The 18,489-nt window shown below is 48.6% G+C and overlaps 1 protein-coding gene across 5 annotated transcripts in view; it reads right to left on the bottom strand.

Moving 5' to 3' along the window:
- The window catches only part of HM13 (histocompatibility minor 13), a 39,627-nt gene that overhangs the window by 20,290 nt on the left and 848 nt on the right, over positions 1–18,489 (bottom strand). For all 5 annotated transcript variants that reach the window (XM_027621716.1, XM_027621711.1, XM_027621714.1 and 2 more), the window contains exons 2-3: positions 9,335–9,433; positions 4,299–4,381 (exon numbers count right to left, since the gene is read on the bottom strand). In XM_027621716.1, coding sequence (XP_027477517.1) covers positions 4,299–4,381; positions 9,335–9,433 — 182 coding nt within the window. The remainder of the gene's footprint in view (positions 1–4,298; positions 4,382–9,334; positions 9,434–18,489) is intronic.

The following is an 18,489-nucleotide window of genomic DNA, read 5'->3' as shown; positions in this document are numbered from 1 at the left end:
GGCCCTCGGGGCAGCTCAGCCCAGAAGACTATGCGGCCACATCCCAGCTGTGTGGCTTTGGGCGAGTCACTTCAGTGGCTCATCTCCTCAGCTGTATGTGGGGATAACAATACCACGTGTCTCAAACGGTTGCTGTGAAGATAAGCGAGAAGGCAGGAGAGAGGCTTAGCCCACCTCTGGACCCACAACAGGGATATAAGAACTCTTGAGCTTCCTTCAGCGTTGGCACCTGTCCAGAACCTGACCTCAGAAGCATTTGGCAATACTGGATCAGACTGACAATGACTGATGAGGTGGGCAAATCCAGAATGGTGTTCCCAAAAAGAGGCAGGCCAAGAGGTACCCAGGGCACAGCAGTAAAGGCAGGGAAAGGGAGCTCCCTTTCTAAGACCCTGGGGGTTGGAGAAAGAGGATGTGGAGTTAAGAACTATTTCAGGGCCTGTTTCCCCACTTGTCAAACAGCTTCCCTGTCTGCAGGGCTGTGGCATGAACGAGAGAGCTTTGTGAACACAAGTGTGGCAGGCACAAGGATGGAACTGGGAGTGGGCTTCCACAGGAGGGCTCTGAAGAAGTGGGGGGCAGAAGCTGGGACAGATGAGGCTGGAAGCTACTTTCAGCTCAGTTCACTGAATCACTTTTGGGAGAGCCTGAAGCCAGAGTGTGTGGGCAGAGGCAGAGAAAAGGCCCGAGGAGCTAAGCCCCTCACTGTAGGCTGGCCTCTTGCTCAGGAGCTTGATACTTAGCTTCTGAACCAGCAGAGTGCGGTGGCTCAGGGCACGGATGCTGGAGCCAGACTTCCTGGATTCAAATCCTGACTCTGCCACTGATTAGCTGTGTGATCTTGGGAAAGTTACTTAACTGTTCTGTGCAACTGTTTCCTCATTTGGAACACTGCACTAGTTATCTTTCTCTTAGTTACTAAGAGGATTCAATGAATGCTTGGCAGCCCAGCCTGTAAGCTTAACTGCCACCTTGACTTCAAGTAAGAAGTCTCCAGACTGATGACTTGGTTATCCCGAGCAAAGAAGCGCTGCTGGATAACAGAGAGCAAGAGTCAAGCAACCTGGCTGGCGAGCCTGAACTTGAGAGTAGGGGTCCTGTCTCATCACCTTCACCCCACCCACGGCAGGCCTGGTGCCTAGGAGGCAGCTGGTAAATGGTTGCTGAACGCCTCTGAATGCAAACTTCTGTAGCAGGCAGAGATTTTCCAGCCCTCAATGGCTCACATCAAACCTAAAGGTCACTGCTTCCTGCTGGGAAACCACATCCTGGTGCCCTTCTCCCCTGGGAGTGGAAAACAAGGGTCGATAAAACTGACCTTTTCTTCCTGGGGTGGCAGATTTTGGCCTTATGGGCCCTTTTCCCTCTAAAGTCAGCTGGATGGGGTGTGAGCTCAGAGATGATAAAAATAAGCTGAGGTTCCCTTGGCAGGAAGGGTTCTGGCATGGTCTTGCAAGTCTTGGTGGCTGGCAAGGTGAAGGGAGGTGGCAGGCTGGGGGGTGGCGGCAGGCGTGGAAGGACCCACAAGAATCCCCACCGGGGGCTGAGCTGGCTCGGGGCCGGGCTCTCCCAGCCCTCCAGCAGGTCTGTCCCCCCAGTCCTCCGGGGACTGTCGCAGGACTGCCGAGAGGGGGTGGCCAGCCCACTCTCTACATCTCTGTTTCCCCTCCACTCTTGCCAACTGGGAAGAATATGGGCCGTGAAGTGAGACAGACCTGGGCTCAAAACCCCCTCTGCCCCTACCCGCTGTGAATCCTAGCGGTCACACAACCACTCAGAGACTCACCTTCCCTGAATCCCACCTTCAGACCCTCTGGTTTAGATGCTGACGGAGGTCTGACTCTAAGTTTGTGGATATAAACAGCTCATGGAAATTCTGACTACATCATAGACTTTCTTTGAAAAAGTATTTCAGAAAACTCAATTTAACTGAAGGAGAAAAATAAATTTAATTTTTGGCTCAGCTTTCTAAATAACATGATTAAATTATGCCTTCGCCCTTTTTTGCTAAAATTATGTGCATCTGATTCAGTTCTTTTCCATGTAAATTTTTCAAAGCAATTTCTCTCATCCCTCCATTTTTGGTCCATATAAAATTTTTCACAGGACAGTTCTGACACTGTGTGGTGAGCATCCCTCCTGCCCATGGTCATCAATTGTGTTTATGAGGTGTGATTTTCCCAGGTCAAATATTGTGCTCTAATTTTATCAAGAAAATGATTCTTCTGTTAAGTTTTAGTCACCAATATATTTCACCCCGTGCAGTTTCGGTTGCTGTTGGTTCTGTCAATAATTTTTACCAGTCAAAATTATTAATTAGTTAAAAGACAGACAGACAAAACACACCGGGTTCTCTGAGGTGGTGGTTGGGCCACTGGGAGGCCTAGGAATCTCAAGCCTCTCACAGATGCAGGGGTGGGATGGATGAGAATTAGGGGGATCCTGATCAACATGGGGAAGGAGGGGTTCCAGTGCCTGGAGGCGACTACCCCCACCCCACCCCACCCCAGACCCATCAGATAGAGAGCTCTGCCCTTTGAGGCTGGGTCTGCCACCATTCTGCTAGGTCCCAGTCACTGAGGTAGGTTCTCTGCACCTTCATTTTCTAGGATAGGGGACTGGACTAAAATTCTTGTAAGATGGCTGGAACAAGATTTTATGGGTAAAGTGCAGGTATAGTTGAAGTCAACACTGAACTCAGTCAAAAGACCAGAATTCCAGTCCCAGCTGTGTGACCCTGGACAAGAAGCACAACTCACAGTGCACTTGGCACTGTGCTCCAGCCATGTTATAGCTGTGGTTCACTTGATCCTTCCCATGCCCCAGTGAGGAGGTGCTCATGGTGTCTCCGTTTTCTAGAAACTCATGCTCAGAGGGCGTGAGAAGCTTACACAAATTATAGAGCTGGCAGAGCCAGGCCTTGGTCCCAGGGCCAACTGTCTCCTGAACCCACGCTCTTGAGTACCACACTGTCCTGACAGCGTGCCTACAGGAACAAGGCCAAACTCACCCCGCTTTCAATGCCTCTTGTGAGCAGGCCCAGCACTTCCTCCCCAGCTTTCTCTCTGACTACTGCAGAAAGATCCCGACTATGCCTTCACTAGCTCCTAGCTTCCCTTTCTCCTTCGCGCCTCTTCCAGGTTTCCCACCCTTCAAAGCTGACTTTAAGCTGCGTTCCGTCCTTCTGGGACCCTGCCTGGTCTGCTGGCCACCTCATGGTCAGTGGGTCTCAACCTGACACTGTACCACCTCAAGGGGCCAGATGGAAACACTGGGGACGCTTCTGTAGTCACAAGCTAGGGGGTGGACTGGGGACACAACTCCCATTTAGTAAGCAGGGCTAGGGAATGCCAAATGTTTACAACACATGGAGAACTGGCCTGTCCACGACACTAACAGCAGCACCCCGAGGTCCCCGGCCTAGGTCCTTCATCCCCACTGAACAGACACAAGCACGTGGCCGTCTGAGCAGGGTGGCAGTGGGAAGGTGGCTCTGGGGCCACTCAGACCTGGGTTTGAATCTTGGCTCTGCTGCTTATCTATTGTGTGATCCTAGCAAATTTCTTAATCTCTTTGAGCTTCAGTTTCCAAAGATAACAGAGGATTAAAAGCAAAAGCTAACCTCATAAAGTTACCTGGCAGGTTAGCACAGGAAGTAATAGTAACAATGACAGTTAACAGTTACTGGACACATTAAGTGCCAGATACTCGGCTAAAAGCTTTCCCATGACCCATAAGGAAGGTTCGATTATTTTCCTCCACATTCAGCTGAGGAAATTGAGGCCAGAGAGATTAAGTAACTTGCCCAAAGTCATAGGGCTATTAAGTAGCAGAGTCTGGATTCAAATTCAGGTAATCAAATTCCAGAGGCTGCACTCCTAAGTTCTCACTATACTGCCTCTCTCTCATTAGGAAATAAGATCATGTGTGAGAAGCTGGGCTTAGCGCCTGGTGCAGGGCAGGCTACAACACCTGGCAAGTGGTGCTGGTATTACCCATCTCAGTGCCGTGACAAGTAACATCATGTTACTGTTCACAAATAACTTTCCCAACAACTGTGGTGGTGGGAAACACCCACTGGATACTCTTATCAGTCCTTGTAAGGAAACTGTGTCCCACAGAGGTTATCGTTCTTATTCTAGGTCATCCACGGTGTACCCCAAGGGAAAGCTGCCCTCGGATTTTACAGCCAGGATTCAAACCTGGCTCTGAATGACGCCAAAGGTCATGTTCTCATCCAGGACCCTGTACTGGCTCCTGAGAAAGCTGCTTCAAATGTTGCAGAGATGCCTTCTGACCTGATGGTGTGGGACAGGGCCAGGATCCCCAACACGAAGAAATACATGGACAGCAAGAGGTTGATGTACTCCTGGGAGAATATCTGAGGCAGAAATAAAAAAAGAAACAGGAAATCAGGGTTGCCAATGGCTATGATGAAACCAGAATCCCCGGTTCTCTTCTGGAGGTTGGTCTCACCCCTCTGGAACTTGGGAACGGTGGCAGGAAGAATCTAGACAGTGCTAGGGGCCTTCTAGCTTCTGTGGCTATAGAAAAAAAGGGAGGACCCTCAGGCCCCCAGATGCACACCCAAAGGAGTCTGTATATTTGTGCCTGGTGGCTCCATTATCTGGAGACAGGCAATATTTTGTCTGTGCTCAGAGTCCTGGCATGGAAACACAGGGGAGGACAGTCCTGAGTGCAGCGCCCCAAGGGAGCCATCTGAACCTCAGAATGCACTCTTCCATGTTTCCTTCTCCCTGCCCAAAAATCTAGGGGGCCCCCTACGGTGGCCACCAAGGCCCCAAGCACACTACTTATAAGTCGCTTGTGCCTTGTCCCAACGTCTACACGACGCTCTCCTGGAGGACTCTTCCCATGGTGATGGCTGGAAGCTGTGACAGCAGGCCCTGCCTTTTGCTTCTCAGTGTGTCAGGTGAAAACTGGGAAATATTCTCTTTCATGGTACTCCAAAGCCACATGTCACTGCTGTGAATTCTGGACTCTGGGGAAGGCTCTGCCATCTCCCTCCCATTCATCCTTTCCTGAGTTTGTTTTCCTGAGGGTCTCTGGCTGGGAGGGGATGATGTGCTGTGGTATGGGGCACAGGGGCACTGGGCACTCTCAAGGAGGCTGTTACAGAATCTGTTTAAATGCCTGTCTGCCCGCGTGGCTCCCCTGCCTAACGCCCCGCTTTCACAAGCTCCAGGCCCACACCCTCACCTGGGCCTCAGCAGACCTTCTGAGCTGTGGCCACCCTGGCCTTTCTGTGGGGCCCTATCTGTACCACAGCCCCGCCATAGACAGGTGGCCTGTACACGTGCTCTTCTGCCCGGGACATTCTCCTCTCCTCAGCTAGGCCACCCTTCTTTCTTCAACTCTCAGCTCAGAGCAGCTCTCCTTGATACAACCACCCCTCGTTAATTTAGCTCACAGGTACTGACTGCCTACTACGTGCACGGCATCATGTGAACCACCGAGGATACGGCAAGGAATAAGGCATAAAAGTCCCTGCCCTCATGGAGTTCATGTGCCAGTGAGAAAGAGAGAATCTCAAAGGAAACAGATATGCAATATATTGTCAAGTGGTGATGGATGCTCAGAAAAAAAGCAAAGCAGGGCAAGGAGACAGAAGAGAGGAGAGCTGCTCTTTCAGACAGATGGCCAGTGAAAGCCTCCCAATGGGAAGATACTCACCTCATTCAGGTATAGAACCTAAACGAAGTAACGGAGCCACTGTGAGGGTATTCGAGGGGGAGAGCATTGGAGGCAGATGGAAGGGTGAGTGCAAAGGTCCTGGAGTGGGTATGTTGCTTACGTGTGTGGGGAACAGTCAAGGCCTGTGAGTCTAGAGCTGAGAGAGTAATAGGATGGTGTCAGGAGATGAAGCTGGGAAGGTTAAGAGGCAGGGAGACCCTACAGTGCCATGAGAAAAACTGGATTCCTCTGTGTGAGCCAGGTCGGTATTGGAGGCTGAGGGCAGGGCTGTGACGTGACTGGAGGGCCTGAGAAGTACCCTGTGCTGCTGTGTGGAAGACAGACTCCACAGGGTGAGGGGGGAAGCAGACAGCCCCGTGAGGAGGGTAGTGCAGAGTCTGGCAGATAGAGGATGGTGCCTCGGCTGGAAGACAGGAAGAGCAGGGAGGACGGCTCCCGGGGTTTGCGGCTGGCCGAGCAGTGAGGTAGATGGAGGTGCTGCTGTCAGAGGTGCGGGTGGGGCAGGAGTAGAGGTCCATGCTAGCTGACAGGGGGGCTCTTCTTTGCTTTCCTGGTGCCACACGTTGCCTCTGCGGCACTTCCCAGGACTGTAACTTCACATGTATCGATGTGACTGACTGGTGTCCATCTCCACCAATTAACAAGAAACTCCTTGAGGGCAGGGACGGTCAGTCGTGTTTCTCACTCTGGGCCTTGTACACAGCAGGCACTCAGTAAGTGTTTGCAGAATGAATGGATGAGCAAGGCAGTGACTTAGAACGTGACTACCATAAGAAAGAGCCCCATGAACTATCTCACAGGCATGTGGGCCATGTTTTATGAAGACGTGGTATACCCCTCAGTAGTGTTCCTTCCACGTGGGCCCTTGGGAAAATGTCTCTGGCTACAACTTATAGCCACCAGTTGGCTTGGCTGTGTGGCCTATGAATTGTGCACCAAGTCTCAAGTCTGGCTTTCTTTGTGCTTTAGCTGCTAGAAATTCAGAGCCACACCCGTATTAGACTCACTCTGACAAGAGTACATGTCTTTCAAGTGTAGAGCCTGGGTTCAGGGTATGGTCCTCACCTAAGGCTTCATTTTATCCTATTTTAATTTTCTCCTTACCCAAATTTCTTCCTTTACTTCTTTTACTTATGCTGCTGATTGCTTTGAGGCAGCGTATAATTTTTATTTATACGCTGCCTCAAAGCAGTTTTAAATGAAGTGGGATAAGGTAAATTTTAGGATGTTGAGAAATGCCCCCCCGCCCCGGGGGGTGGAGAGGAGCAAAGGGGCTGAGGGATACTGCCGTTCGGCAAACCAATTAAGAACAAGCCGCCAGCCTGGAGTTTGGGAGCAATCTGTTGGCTGTGTTGTCCAGGCAGCTGCTTCTCAAAAATCTCAGTGTGAACCCTCTAGAGACATGGGCAAGAGCTATGCTATGTCCTCTGGCGCAAGGCAGGCTGGGGCTTACCCGCCTGGAGAGGGAAACAGGTTGAGCATCCAGTGACTTAAAGAAAAACGCTCATACCCTCCACTGCCAGAAATTTCTTTCTGAGGGAACCGAGCTGAAGGAAAGAATCCTAACTACTAAAAATGTTAGAAGGTCTTGAGGCAAGGGCCTGGGTATATATCACTGGCACTCAGCACAGCAGAGACCTGAGAAATACCTGCCAAAAGCCAAGTTGGAGGCAATGGGCTAGATGTACAGACAGCCTCAGAGAGATCTCAAAAGTACAGGGGAGAGAAAAAGCAAACAGAGGGAGATGTACTGCACTCTATTTATGGAAGCTGGACTCTCAATAGACACAGATATACTGACACCATACGTTTTATAAGGAGACACACATCTGAAGACAAAGCAAACGCATCAGAGCAGGTGCTTCTTGTGGAGGGAAATGAAGGTGGGAAATGGAGGCGGGCACTAGGGGTGAAGGGGGAGCCTGGCATGGACTGATGATGGTGTGCTATGAACCAAAGCATGGAATAAATTCAACTCTTCACCCAAGGTCCAGGGGAAAAAAAATCAGTGAATACCTAATGTTATCTGATGCACTCTTATTTGTAAGAGTAAAAACTGAGATGACTTTTTCTGTTTAAAGTGAGGGGGATGCTGGAGGTGAGCTGTGGTGAATCTGGCCTGGGGGGGCATTGTGAAACCACTGAGAAAAAAAAAGTGTAGTTCTGATCCAACAACGAGGGGGCGATGGGACAGGAAACGGATGTAAAACTTACATTGTTGACTCACTCACAGACTGGTAAAGATAAGGAATTTTGATGCTACTCAATGCTGGTGAGAGTATAGGGGAGCCAGCACACTCCTAACTATCAGGGGAAATGTAAATGGGTGCCATCTTTTGTGGGGATTTGGTACTATCTGTTCAACTTACAAATGCAGAGGTTACGTGACTGGGTCCTCCTACTGCAGAAATACTTGAAAGTACGTGCCCAGTGCCCACAGCAGCACTGCTGCGATATCCCAGCACTAGACATCCCTCAGGGGCACAGCCATAAAACAGAGCCACAGGGAGGTGTTAAGAAGAATAAGGTAGATGTGACTGTGTTGATAATAAAAAGATCTCTACAGTAAAAATCCTGTATCTCATACATATATTTGTTTTTATATTTTAACAAAAATGTAGACCTATGCGTAAGATTCACAAGAAACTACACTGGGGAGAAGATTATGGCTGATTTACACCTTCCCGTAGATTGAGAACATTTTTTCGCCATCTACCTGTGTTTTTAACATGTGAATTAAAAGTCGTCCTTGAGGGCTTTTCAGTGACCAGGGAAAAAGCACTTGGGAGGCACGACTGCAAAAACAAGACACAACACTACAGCTAGGGTAGGGTTATGATTATGTGAAAAGCATGCTTATTAAAAGCCTGAAAGGAGACACGTCCAAACGTTAATAGTGGTTGTTACCTCTGTGTATTTTTCCCCCACTAAGTTTTCTGCATATCTTACTTTCATAATCAGAAAATAGTACGTGTTATATTAAAAAAAAAAAAAAGAAAAGCTTCAGAAGAGTTTGCAGTAACATGAGAGAATGCTTTGATGTTATTAATGGGGAGTGAAAGCGCAGCTACAAAACTGAGTACGCCACGTGGCCACAGCTACGGAGAAACCATGCACCAGGAAAACAGCGCAAGGACACACCTCCAAAGGGAATCTGTGATTGTCTCTGGTAGTGGGGTTTTGGATGACTGCTGTTTTCCCCTTTTTACTTTTCTGTGTTTTCCACGTTTTCAACACTGAGCCTGTGTAACTTTTATTGGGAAAATAAACCTCGGTAAATTAAAAAAAAAAAAAAGGCAATTAGTATGGTAGAGGCGCATCGGAGACCCAAGCTATACCCCGTTCCCAGCATAAACAGTACAATGCAACAAAAATGGTATCACGAAAAGAAACCCAAAAAAGCCACACAGAGAAAAGAAATAATGACTATGGGAAAGAGTCCTAAACGCCATCCGTGGTTATCTCTGTGTAGTCGGTCTAGAGGTGAATTATTAGGACTTTTTTTTCCCCCTTGCTGTTTATTTTCTACAAATGAACATGCATATCTCCTGTGATGGGAAAAACAAAACAAAACAAAGTTATTTAAACCAAATGACACAACAGGTGGCAAAGGACTTACTTTGAAAAAGAGATAGAGCCCCAAGAGCGTGCAGCTGGCGATGATGGGGAACCGGGCGGCGTCCCGGCTGGTGATAGTCTCGGGCATGTCTGAGGCGTTCTAGAGCAGACAAGAAAGGTGCCTGTGAGTATGGGGTGCAGTTCTGGCCTCTGGGGCCCAGAGCTCATTCATCTCCCCCTCCACCACTTCCCGACCTCAGGCTTTGGCAACACGGTTCCCTCTGCCCATGCTGGGGCAAGATGCTCCACCCCACTGTTTTGCCACTGGGGTGATCTGGACCCTGACAGTGCACGTGGGGCATAATCTGGGGAGAAGAGCGATGGCAGAGGCAGTTACGGCATGTAATAACTGAGAGAAAACCCTGGAAACTGTGACAATAGAGTAGTCCTAGGCCTCATGAGAACTATTCCCAGTCTCCTTATGGATTAGCTACCAGGTAAACATGATGAATTTGTTATCCAATAGGTATGAGTAGAAATAAACCAACAACAGATAAAACTGACAGCAAATGAAACTGTACGTGGGAAGATGCCAACTACAAGGAGAAGCAAATCTTGACAAAACTTACACTTAAGAAATCTGGGAAAACTGAATCTGGTAAGAGTAAAAGCCACAATTAAATATACAATGGCAGATGCTATAGTTGGCGACAATGTGCTTTGGGTAAAGACATGACAGAGGATAAATATTTACACGAAAAAACCTGAATGTAGTCAAAATAATTTCAGTACTTTAAACAAGGAAAAACCTGAGAGTGTAGCAACAGCACAGCATAGGGATTTTATCAACTTCACAGAATTCCTGCCAGAAATCTTTCTAATGAGAATCCATCAATGGTAGTATAATTCTGGTTTAAATTTATATTAAAAAACATAGAGTTGAAAGCTTTCAAGTTCAGCATGTTCTCCTCATGCCCTCTCTGCTAGCAGAATCCTCAGTCAAGGACCTGGCCAATGTCACTGCCATGAAGCATCCCCAGATTTCCCACTGGGCTAAGCCTACTCTCTCACTGCAATTTCCCCTGCATTTTATGTGTCTATTCTATTTTATATCCTAGCTACCAGAGCTCCTGGATGAGACTTCTGCTAAAGTCAAAGTGAAGTGCTCTCCACAGGCTCATCACAATGCCTGAGATTCCACCATCACCATGTCCATCCTGTGAATAAGGTACCAGCACCCCTGGGACAGGGGATCATCTTCAGCTGCAGAGTCTCATTAATTTTTTTGGCTCACAGCTGCCTCTTACAAATCAAGAGGACAAAACATGCTAAAAGGGAGGCTGCCTGCAGAGGGCAGATTTTGGGTCAGGCAGACCTTCTGCTCAATGATGGAAGGAAAATTGCAGAAAGGGAAGGAGATGGGGGCAGAGAGCAGTAAGCCCATGGAATAGTCACGAAATGGAGCTGGGCTGGGGAGCTGGGATGTGCACACACTGTTGGTTTTAGTACAAACTGGTCTAGCCTTTTGGGGAGGGCAATTCAGCAGGTGCATCAAATTGTAATTTGCACATGCCCAAGAACACAGAGAAGGTTCACAGAGCAGGAACCATAAAAAGCTCTTATTCACAGGAAAAAATGTTCATCCTCACTCTTTTTTTCCTTTTCATCCTCACTTTTTAATAAGAGAAGCTCCAGTTGAAGTACACTTGAGATTCCAGTTTTCATCTATCAGAATGGCTGGAGAACAGACTGAGCTGGTGAGGCTGTGGGGAAACAGGTGCTGACCCTTGGTACCTTCAGGAGGGTAAACTGGTCTTCCTGTAGAGAGCACTCTGACAGTATTTGTCAAAATCACAAGTGCATTGACCAAGCAATTCCACTTCAGGGAATTTTTCCTACAGATAAAATTCACACATGTGCAAATGATACATGTAAAGTACAATCAAGGTATTCAGTGCTCTATTAATGGCTTGCTGGGTGACTGAGGCAAATCCTTGGCTAAGTCTCAGTTTACTCATCTGTCAAACAGGATCACAATCTCTAGGCTTTACTTACCTCTAAAAGGGCCAAGAGACTTGAACCAAATGAGATACGGGATGTGAAAGAGCCTGGCAAATGGTAAAGTACCGTGACTGTATGAGGAGCTGGGATTGTCAGAGAGAGGGGAGTGGGGAGGCACTTCACCAAACCCCAACATATGCCTGACTGAGGTGGCTGGAAGGGACACCCTCCTTTCTGGAACATCCAGGGGCAGCTCTGCTGGAAGGGGTGGGGCAGTGAGCAGTACTGACACACAGAGGCAGGGTTCTCTCCCTCCTTCCCCAGCCCTGGGTGTCTGCTTTGGGCAGCAGTGTGCTGTGGAGCTGGGGAAAACTTCTCCACCCCTCTGTGCACCTCCACAAACTCAATATATGTCCTGTGTAGCAAGAGCGGAGGCACAAACGTAAATCAGACAGCTGTTAATCTCAGAGTCCACAGGCAGGCAGGCCAAGACCCTGACACGTAAGCAGAATATCACGATATAGCGTGACCTGTGACAAAACAAGACACATACTGCTGTGGTACCCAATACGAGTGCCAAATGGGCGGGAGATGGCCCTGATGTCAGAAAGCCCAGCCCGACTTCCAGCTCTGCCTCTTCCCAGCTGTGGGGCCTGGGAATGTTATTCTCTCTCTCAGAGCCTCCATCTCCTCAGCTGTACGATGAATTTCAGGATTCTTTGACTTTTTTTTTTTTTTGAAGATTTTATTTAATTGAGAGAGAGAGAGTACACATGCACAAGCAGGGGCGGGGGAGGGAGAGACAGAGGGTGAGGGAGCAGCAGACTTACTGCTAGGTGGGAGCCTGATGCGGGGCTTGATCCCAAGACCCTGAGGTCATGACCTGAGCTGAAGACAGATGCTTAACCAACTAAGCCACCCAGCGATCCCAGGATTCTATGACTTTTGCATGGAAATACTTAGTGTTGTGCCTTGAGCTGTCACACGAGCTGTCTAGACTCTTTTTTTTTTTTAAAGATTTTATTTATTTGAGAGAGAGAATGAGAGAGAGAGAGCACGAGAGAGAAGAGGGTCAGAGGGAGAAGCAGACTCCCTGCTGAGCAGGGAGCTCGATGTGGGACTCGATCCCGGGACTCCAGGATCATGACCTGAGCCGAAGGCAGTCGCTTAACCAACTGAGCCACCCAGGCGCCCTAGACTCTTATTATAATAGTAGTAGTAATATTAGGGAATCACAAGAAAGCAGACAGCACTTAGGCAAAGGCTTGAAGGTTAAGCCCAGGTGCTGGTAGGGGGTAGGAGCCAGAAACACACTCAGTTGAGGAATTTGCTCTGTGTACAAGGAAGGGAAACATGAGGTAGAGGGACCTGCAGGTGCAGAGCACATGGGACTCACCTACAAACCAGTGTTATGGCTCATTTCCACATATTCCTTTTATTTTAGCCCTGTGTCCTAGGTGGGAAAAGGCTTAAAATTACTTGATGACAAGCCAAGGTTGGAGACATGTCCCACTACACAGAGGGCTCTGGTCTCCTCCGTGGATACTGTGTAAATATCCATGCTGCAACGTTGTGTCAGAATGGGAGACTGGAAATCTGACAGTTACAGTAATAAGAACAACATTTACGAAGAGCGTTCTATGTGCCAAGCCCTATTCTAGGTGCTATACATGATTTCATCCTCTAAGCAGCAGCTATTTTTAAGAGCTCCATTTTACAGATGAGGACACTGAGGTTCAGGGAGGTGAAGTAACTTGCTTAAGGTCACACAGCTGGTGAGTGGTGGAGTGAGGATTCAAACGGAGGCAGTCTGGTTCCAGTGTCCCAACTCTTAGCCACTACTTCCTAGATGACCTCTACCTTTCCTACCTGGAAATTTCTGCTGGCAAGTTGTGACAAGATGCTCAGGGAGGCTGTGACAATGAAACAGTTAACCTTTGGGGCACCTGGGTGACTCATTTGATTAAGCATCCAACTCTTGACTTCGGCTCAGGTCATGATCTCAAGGTTGTGAGATGGAGCCCCATGTCGGGCTCTACACTGGGCATGGAGCCTCTTAAGATTCTCTCTCTCTCTCTTGCTCTCGCTCTGCTCCTCCGACAAAACAAACAAATCCAGAACAGTTAACTCCTGTCGTTACAAAAATACAAAAAGTTGTTAGGATTCTCTACCAATTCAATGTGGATTTTTTTTAAAGCATTTTTTAAAAAAATGTTATTTATTCATTTGAGACACAGAGATACAGAGAAAGAGAGAGAACATGAGCAGGGGGAGAGGCAGAGGGAGACGAAGAAGCAGGCTCCCTGCTGAGCCAGGAGCCCGATGTGGGGCTCGATCCCAGCACCCTGGGATCATGACCTGAGTGGAAGGCAGATGCTTAACCATCTGAGCCACCCAGGTGCCCCTCAATGTGGATTTTCAAACTGGATGCTCTTAGGCAAATGCAATAGCTCCCAAAACACAAAACATAATCAGTGTGTGTGTGTGTGTGTGTGTGTGTGTGTGTGTGTGTGTGTGTGTGTGTGTGTGTGTGTGTGTGTGTGTGTGAAGCTGACACAAATAGCAGAAATAAATTTAGCTTCCAGTGACATTCTGGACGTTCAGTTATCAGGGCGGAAGCAAAAGCCGCAAGCGAAGACAGATGCCCGGCCTCAAGTCATTGGCTCGGCCCGAGCTCTGGGAGGGTTGCTTCCAGGCCATGCCCTAGAAATGATCTGGGACTTGTGGACCATTCTGTTACTCTGTCACCCCAGCTGGAGACCCCAGGGTCTCCTCTTCTTTCCACCACATTCACTCACTCACCTACCTCACCATGACTCTGTTTCCTAAGCATTTCTAGAACTCACCCTCCCACTCCAATCCTGTGCCCCCCTGCAATCTTCACCGCGACCACCTCACCAGCCTCCTTCCTGTTCTCCCTCCCGCCCATCACTGACTCTGCCAGGAGCTCTTTCTGAAGCCTAGACCTGACTGTATCACACACCTGGCTCAGAAAGCCCTGGAGACTGGACTATTGCGTAGCCATTACACAGGAATTGAGGTCACTGCTAGTGGGGGTATAAACTTATACAACCTCTAGGGTGCATAATTTGGTAAGATCCATCTATATCAGACACGCACATAGCCCTTGACTCAGCAAACCAATTTCAAAAAAAAAAAAAAAAATCCTACACATGTAGACAAATGTGAAGTAACAAACATATAAGGAGATTAATTTCAGCATCGTTTGTAAAAGACTGACACGCGTCTAAACAACCTGTGGAGGACTCTAAATCAGAGGTTCTCACATGAGCACAAAGAAAAATTGTCAGGAGGGCTTGTGAAAACAGACTGCCAGGTCCACCTTGAGTTTCTAATTCAGAATCTGCATTTCTTTTTTTTTTAAGATTTTATTTATTTATTTGACAGAGAGAGACACAGCGGAGAGGGAACACAAGCAGGGGGAGTGGGAGAGGGAGAAGCAGGCCTTCTGCTGAGAAGGAAGCCGATGTGGGGCTCGAACCCAGGACCCTGGGATCATGACCTGAGCCAAAGGCAGACGACTAACGACGGAGCCACCCAGGTGCCCAGAATCTGCATTTTTTTTAAAAGATTTTATTTATTACTTGACAGAGAGAGACACAGCAAGAGAGGAAACAAGCAGGGCAAGTGGGAGAGGGAGAAGCAGGCCTCCCACGGAGCAGGGAGCCCGATGTGGGGCTCGATCCCAGGACCCTGGGATCATGACCTGAGCCGAAGGCAGATGCCTAACGACTGAGCCACCCAGGCGCCCCCAGAATCTGCATTTCTAACAAGTTCCCAGGTGAGGCTATTGCTGCTGCTGCTGGTCCAGCAATCACACTTTGAGAACCAGTGCTCTAAACAAACTGTGGGATACTGGTAGGACACCATGCAGCTGTCACAGAAGAACAAGACTGCTCCATATGTACTGATGTATTTGATCTCCAACATATATTTGGTGAAAAAAGCAAGGTGCAAAAAAGTGTATTTATAACAAAATATCAGTTGTACTACAAAAACAGGGAGAAAGCATATGCTTATTTGTAAAGGCACCGAATTTCTTGGATGGATATCGAAGAAAAAGGGGCTGCCTCTGGGGAGGGAAACTGGGTAGCTGGGTAGGACAGAGGCTTTCATGATGCCCTCTGCACCTTTGGAATTCTATACCACAGGCATGCATTACTGACCATCCCTGCCATAAAATAATGAGGCAGATCTGCAGGTACTGACAGGAAAATGACCAAGACACAGTGTTAAAGAAAAAAAAAATCAAATTGCAGAGCAGTATGTACTGTAAAATCCCACTGTTATAAAAGTAAATTTACATTTGTGTATACACACAGGCACACACATTTATATATACAAAGAAAAAGTTCTGGAGGGTTACAAACCAAAGAGCTACCTGGGTTCCTTCAAGGAGTGGTACTGAGGAGGCTTTTCCTTTATACTTCTGCATGGCTTGGATTTTTTTTTTTTTTTTACAGGTGCAAGTGTACGGTCATTTTGTAACTATGAAGATGAACTACTGTGTTGCCTTCAGGATTCTGTCATGCAGAAAGGCTGCAGGCTGCCTGAACATCTTGTTATGGCCTCCAAGGCCCTGCCCCGGGGCTCACATCACACTGCTCGCTGCCTCCCTGAGTGCACCCCGCAGTGCCATGCCTCCCTCTCTCCTGTTCTGCCTGAACTTTCGCCCATCCATGCAAAGGCAGCTGCGGCCTCCTCTGGAAGGTGTATCAGGATTCGGTTTAGTTGACTGCTCACACATCTGTTTCTCTGTGGGGCACTGAGCTCTGGGAGGGCAGGGCCTGGCCTTCGTTGTCCCAGCACCCCTGGTACCCAGCCCAGGGTCTGGCATAGAGCAGAAGCCCAGTCCAGCTGGCTGAGGGGCTCCTCTGAGTTTACAGGCCAAGGGCCTTTGAAGTAACCTGATCCCCAGCTATTACTTGGGCTGGGATTTGCTCCCTTCTGGGAACACAGGTCTCGGACAGGGATGGGCACCCCTCTAAGACTGCTCCTCCCATGGCTACTTCTTCCCAACACACTCCTGGATGCTCACCTTCTTCTCCCCATGATTTCACAATCTGCTCTGCCTGTTATGGACAACTTGGCTCCAGGGAGAATTCTGTCCCCACATGCCCTCTCTCAGCTGGCTTTAAGGTCTAACACTGGTGGGAAATCAAAACTCCTGGGCCCCCACACTAACTTTTCTCTCTCCTTGCCACATGACCAGGGAAACATGACTCAGGGTAGAAAAAGGGAGTTGTTTGTTTTTTCCCTAGGCCCAAATGCCACTTGTGTGGGTCTATAGAGTCATCTGTATCAAGGACAGCCCTGGACTAGGTCTAGCAACACCTAGTTGTGCCCCTTACTGGCAGAGGGATTGTAAGCAGTCATTTCTTTGACCCTGTTTCTTTCTCTGTATGACAGGAAAATAAAACTGGTTCCATCTGTAACATTCAGTTACTGGGAGAAGCAAAGACGGTGAAGGCTTTGTAAATTTCAGAATATCCTGGTTATTGGTGGTGGGTCTGGCCATCTGCAATTTCATGCAACCTGCAGGAGATGGTGAGGGTGGTATTTAGAGGCTACGGTGGATTCAAAGCTCTCTTCTATGCATACCCTCTGTTCCTGCCACACCAGACCTTCTGCCAACTCCTAAACTGTCTTTTTTCTTTTTTTAAGATTCATTTATTTGAGAAAGAGAGAAAGTGCACGAGTATGAGCGGGAGGGGCAGAGAGGGAGAGAATCCCAAACAGACTCCATACTCAGTGCAAAGCTGGATGCAGGGCTCGATCTCACAATCCCGAGATCACGTGATGATCTCAGCAGAAACCAAAAGTCAGATGCTTAACCGACTGTGCCGTCCAGGCGCCCCTCTCCTAAACTGTCTTGTACCGCTGCTTACCTGGTTTCCTCTGCCTGGAATGTCTTCTGGCTGAAATTCTACCTCTGCATCAAGGCTCAAGCCCATCTCCAGCACAAAGCCTCTCTGCCCTTCCTCAGGTGTTGAGGTGCCTCAAACTTTCTCCCTGAACCCCACAGCACTACTGTACTGCAATCACATAGCTAGTTATTCCTCCTCTGTCCAGGCACCTAAAGTCCTTGGTGACAGGGCTCTGACCCACTCATTTTTGCATCCTCCCTCACCCCCCTGGTCAACAGTGGAGGTTCAGGAAATTCTGTTGTTGGTAAAATGCTTTCTTAAGAGACTAGTGATCCTTGTGTAGAAGACATCAAGGAGAATTACTCAGTTTTAGGAGCCCCTCAGATCAAGCTGCCCAGTTCATGCCACGGTATTTTTACCTCCTTTACCCTAGTCTATTTCAGAACCTTCCCCTGCACCAAGTGTTTGCCAAAAAGGGATGGCAGGGAAGTTGAAGGCCACCTGAACTCTGCCTAGAAAGGCAAATAGGGCCATCTAAGCCCTGCCTATTTCCCTTTGTGTCTGCCCCTAGAAGGAGCCAACAGAGAGTTCTCTGATCTTGGGTAAAGAAGGTGGCAGACCTCAAGTTGGGTAATGTTTTGAAAACCCGTACTCGAGCAGTTTCAAAAGTGGCAACTGCTTTGTGGACCTGCCCTCTTTGAGTAAGAAAGCTTCCGCTTAAGTTCAATTTCAGGTTTGGGTGGGGGAGGAGCTACAGATTAGGAGGGGAGAGGGTGCCAGGATGTGAGAAACCACTGGTCCAAGGGGCTGGAGAGGGCTTAATAGGAAAGAAGAGGGAGGGTGGGGGGAGATGATGGGGTTCCTCCTAGGTGTCCAATGGGACATATGTTGAGGAAGGTCAGGAATGGGTCTGGCCTGCTCTCCTAAGAGAGGCCAACAGCAGCTCAGCTGCTCAGCAGGTAAGTCCAATTTGGTGGAGGGCCTGTCTTAGGGAGCACAGGGAGAAAAGCTACTTTGAGGTAGGGTTGGGGTCTGGGGTGGGAACAGGGTGAGGAGTTGGCAACAGGGCCTGGGCTCAGGCTAGGACAGGTCCACGACTGGGAGTGTCTACCAGCCAGGGAGGGCAAACCAGCAAAAGAAGAAGTCTATGCTTGGTTAAAAAGAGAGGCACTACGGTGCCAGATTCTGAGGGACTGGCTGAGTGAAACTGGTCTGAGAAGTGAAGCAAAGAACTGGCGCCTGAACTGGGGCTATATCCTTGGATTAATTTTTTTGAGGTGGCACAAGGGCCTGTTCTGGAGGTTCTAGAAGAGCACACTACGGGTCA

This window comes from Zalophus californianus, chromosome 8, assembly GCF_009762305.2.
Source record: "Zalophus californianus isolate mZalCal1 chromosome 8, mZalCal1.pri.v2, whole genome shotgun sequence".
Classification (NCBI taxonomy): domain Eukaryota; kingdom Metazoa; phylum Chordata; class Mammalia; order Carnivora; family Otariidae; genus Zalophus; species Zalophus californianus.
This window is presented reverse-complemented; position numbering and strand designations above follow the sequence as displayed.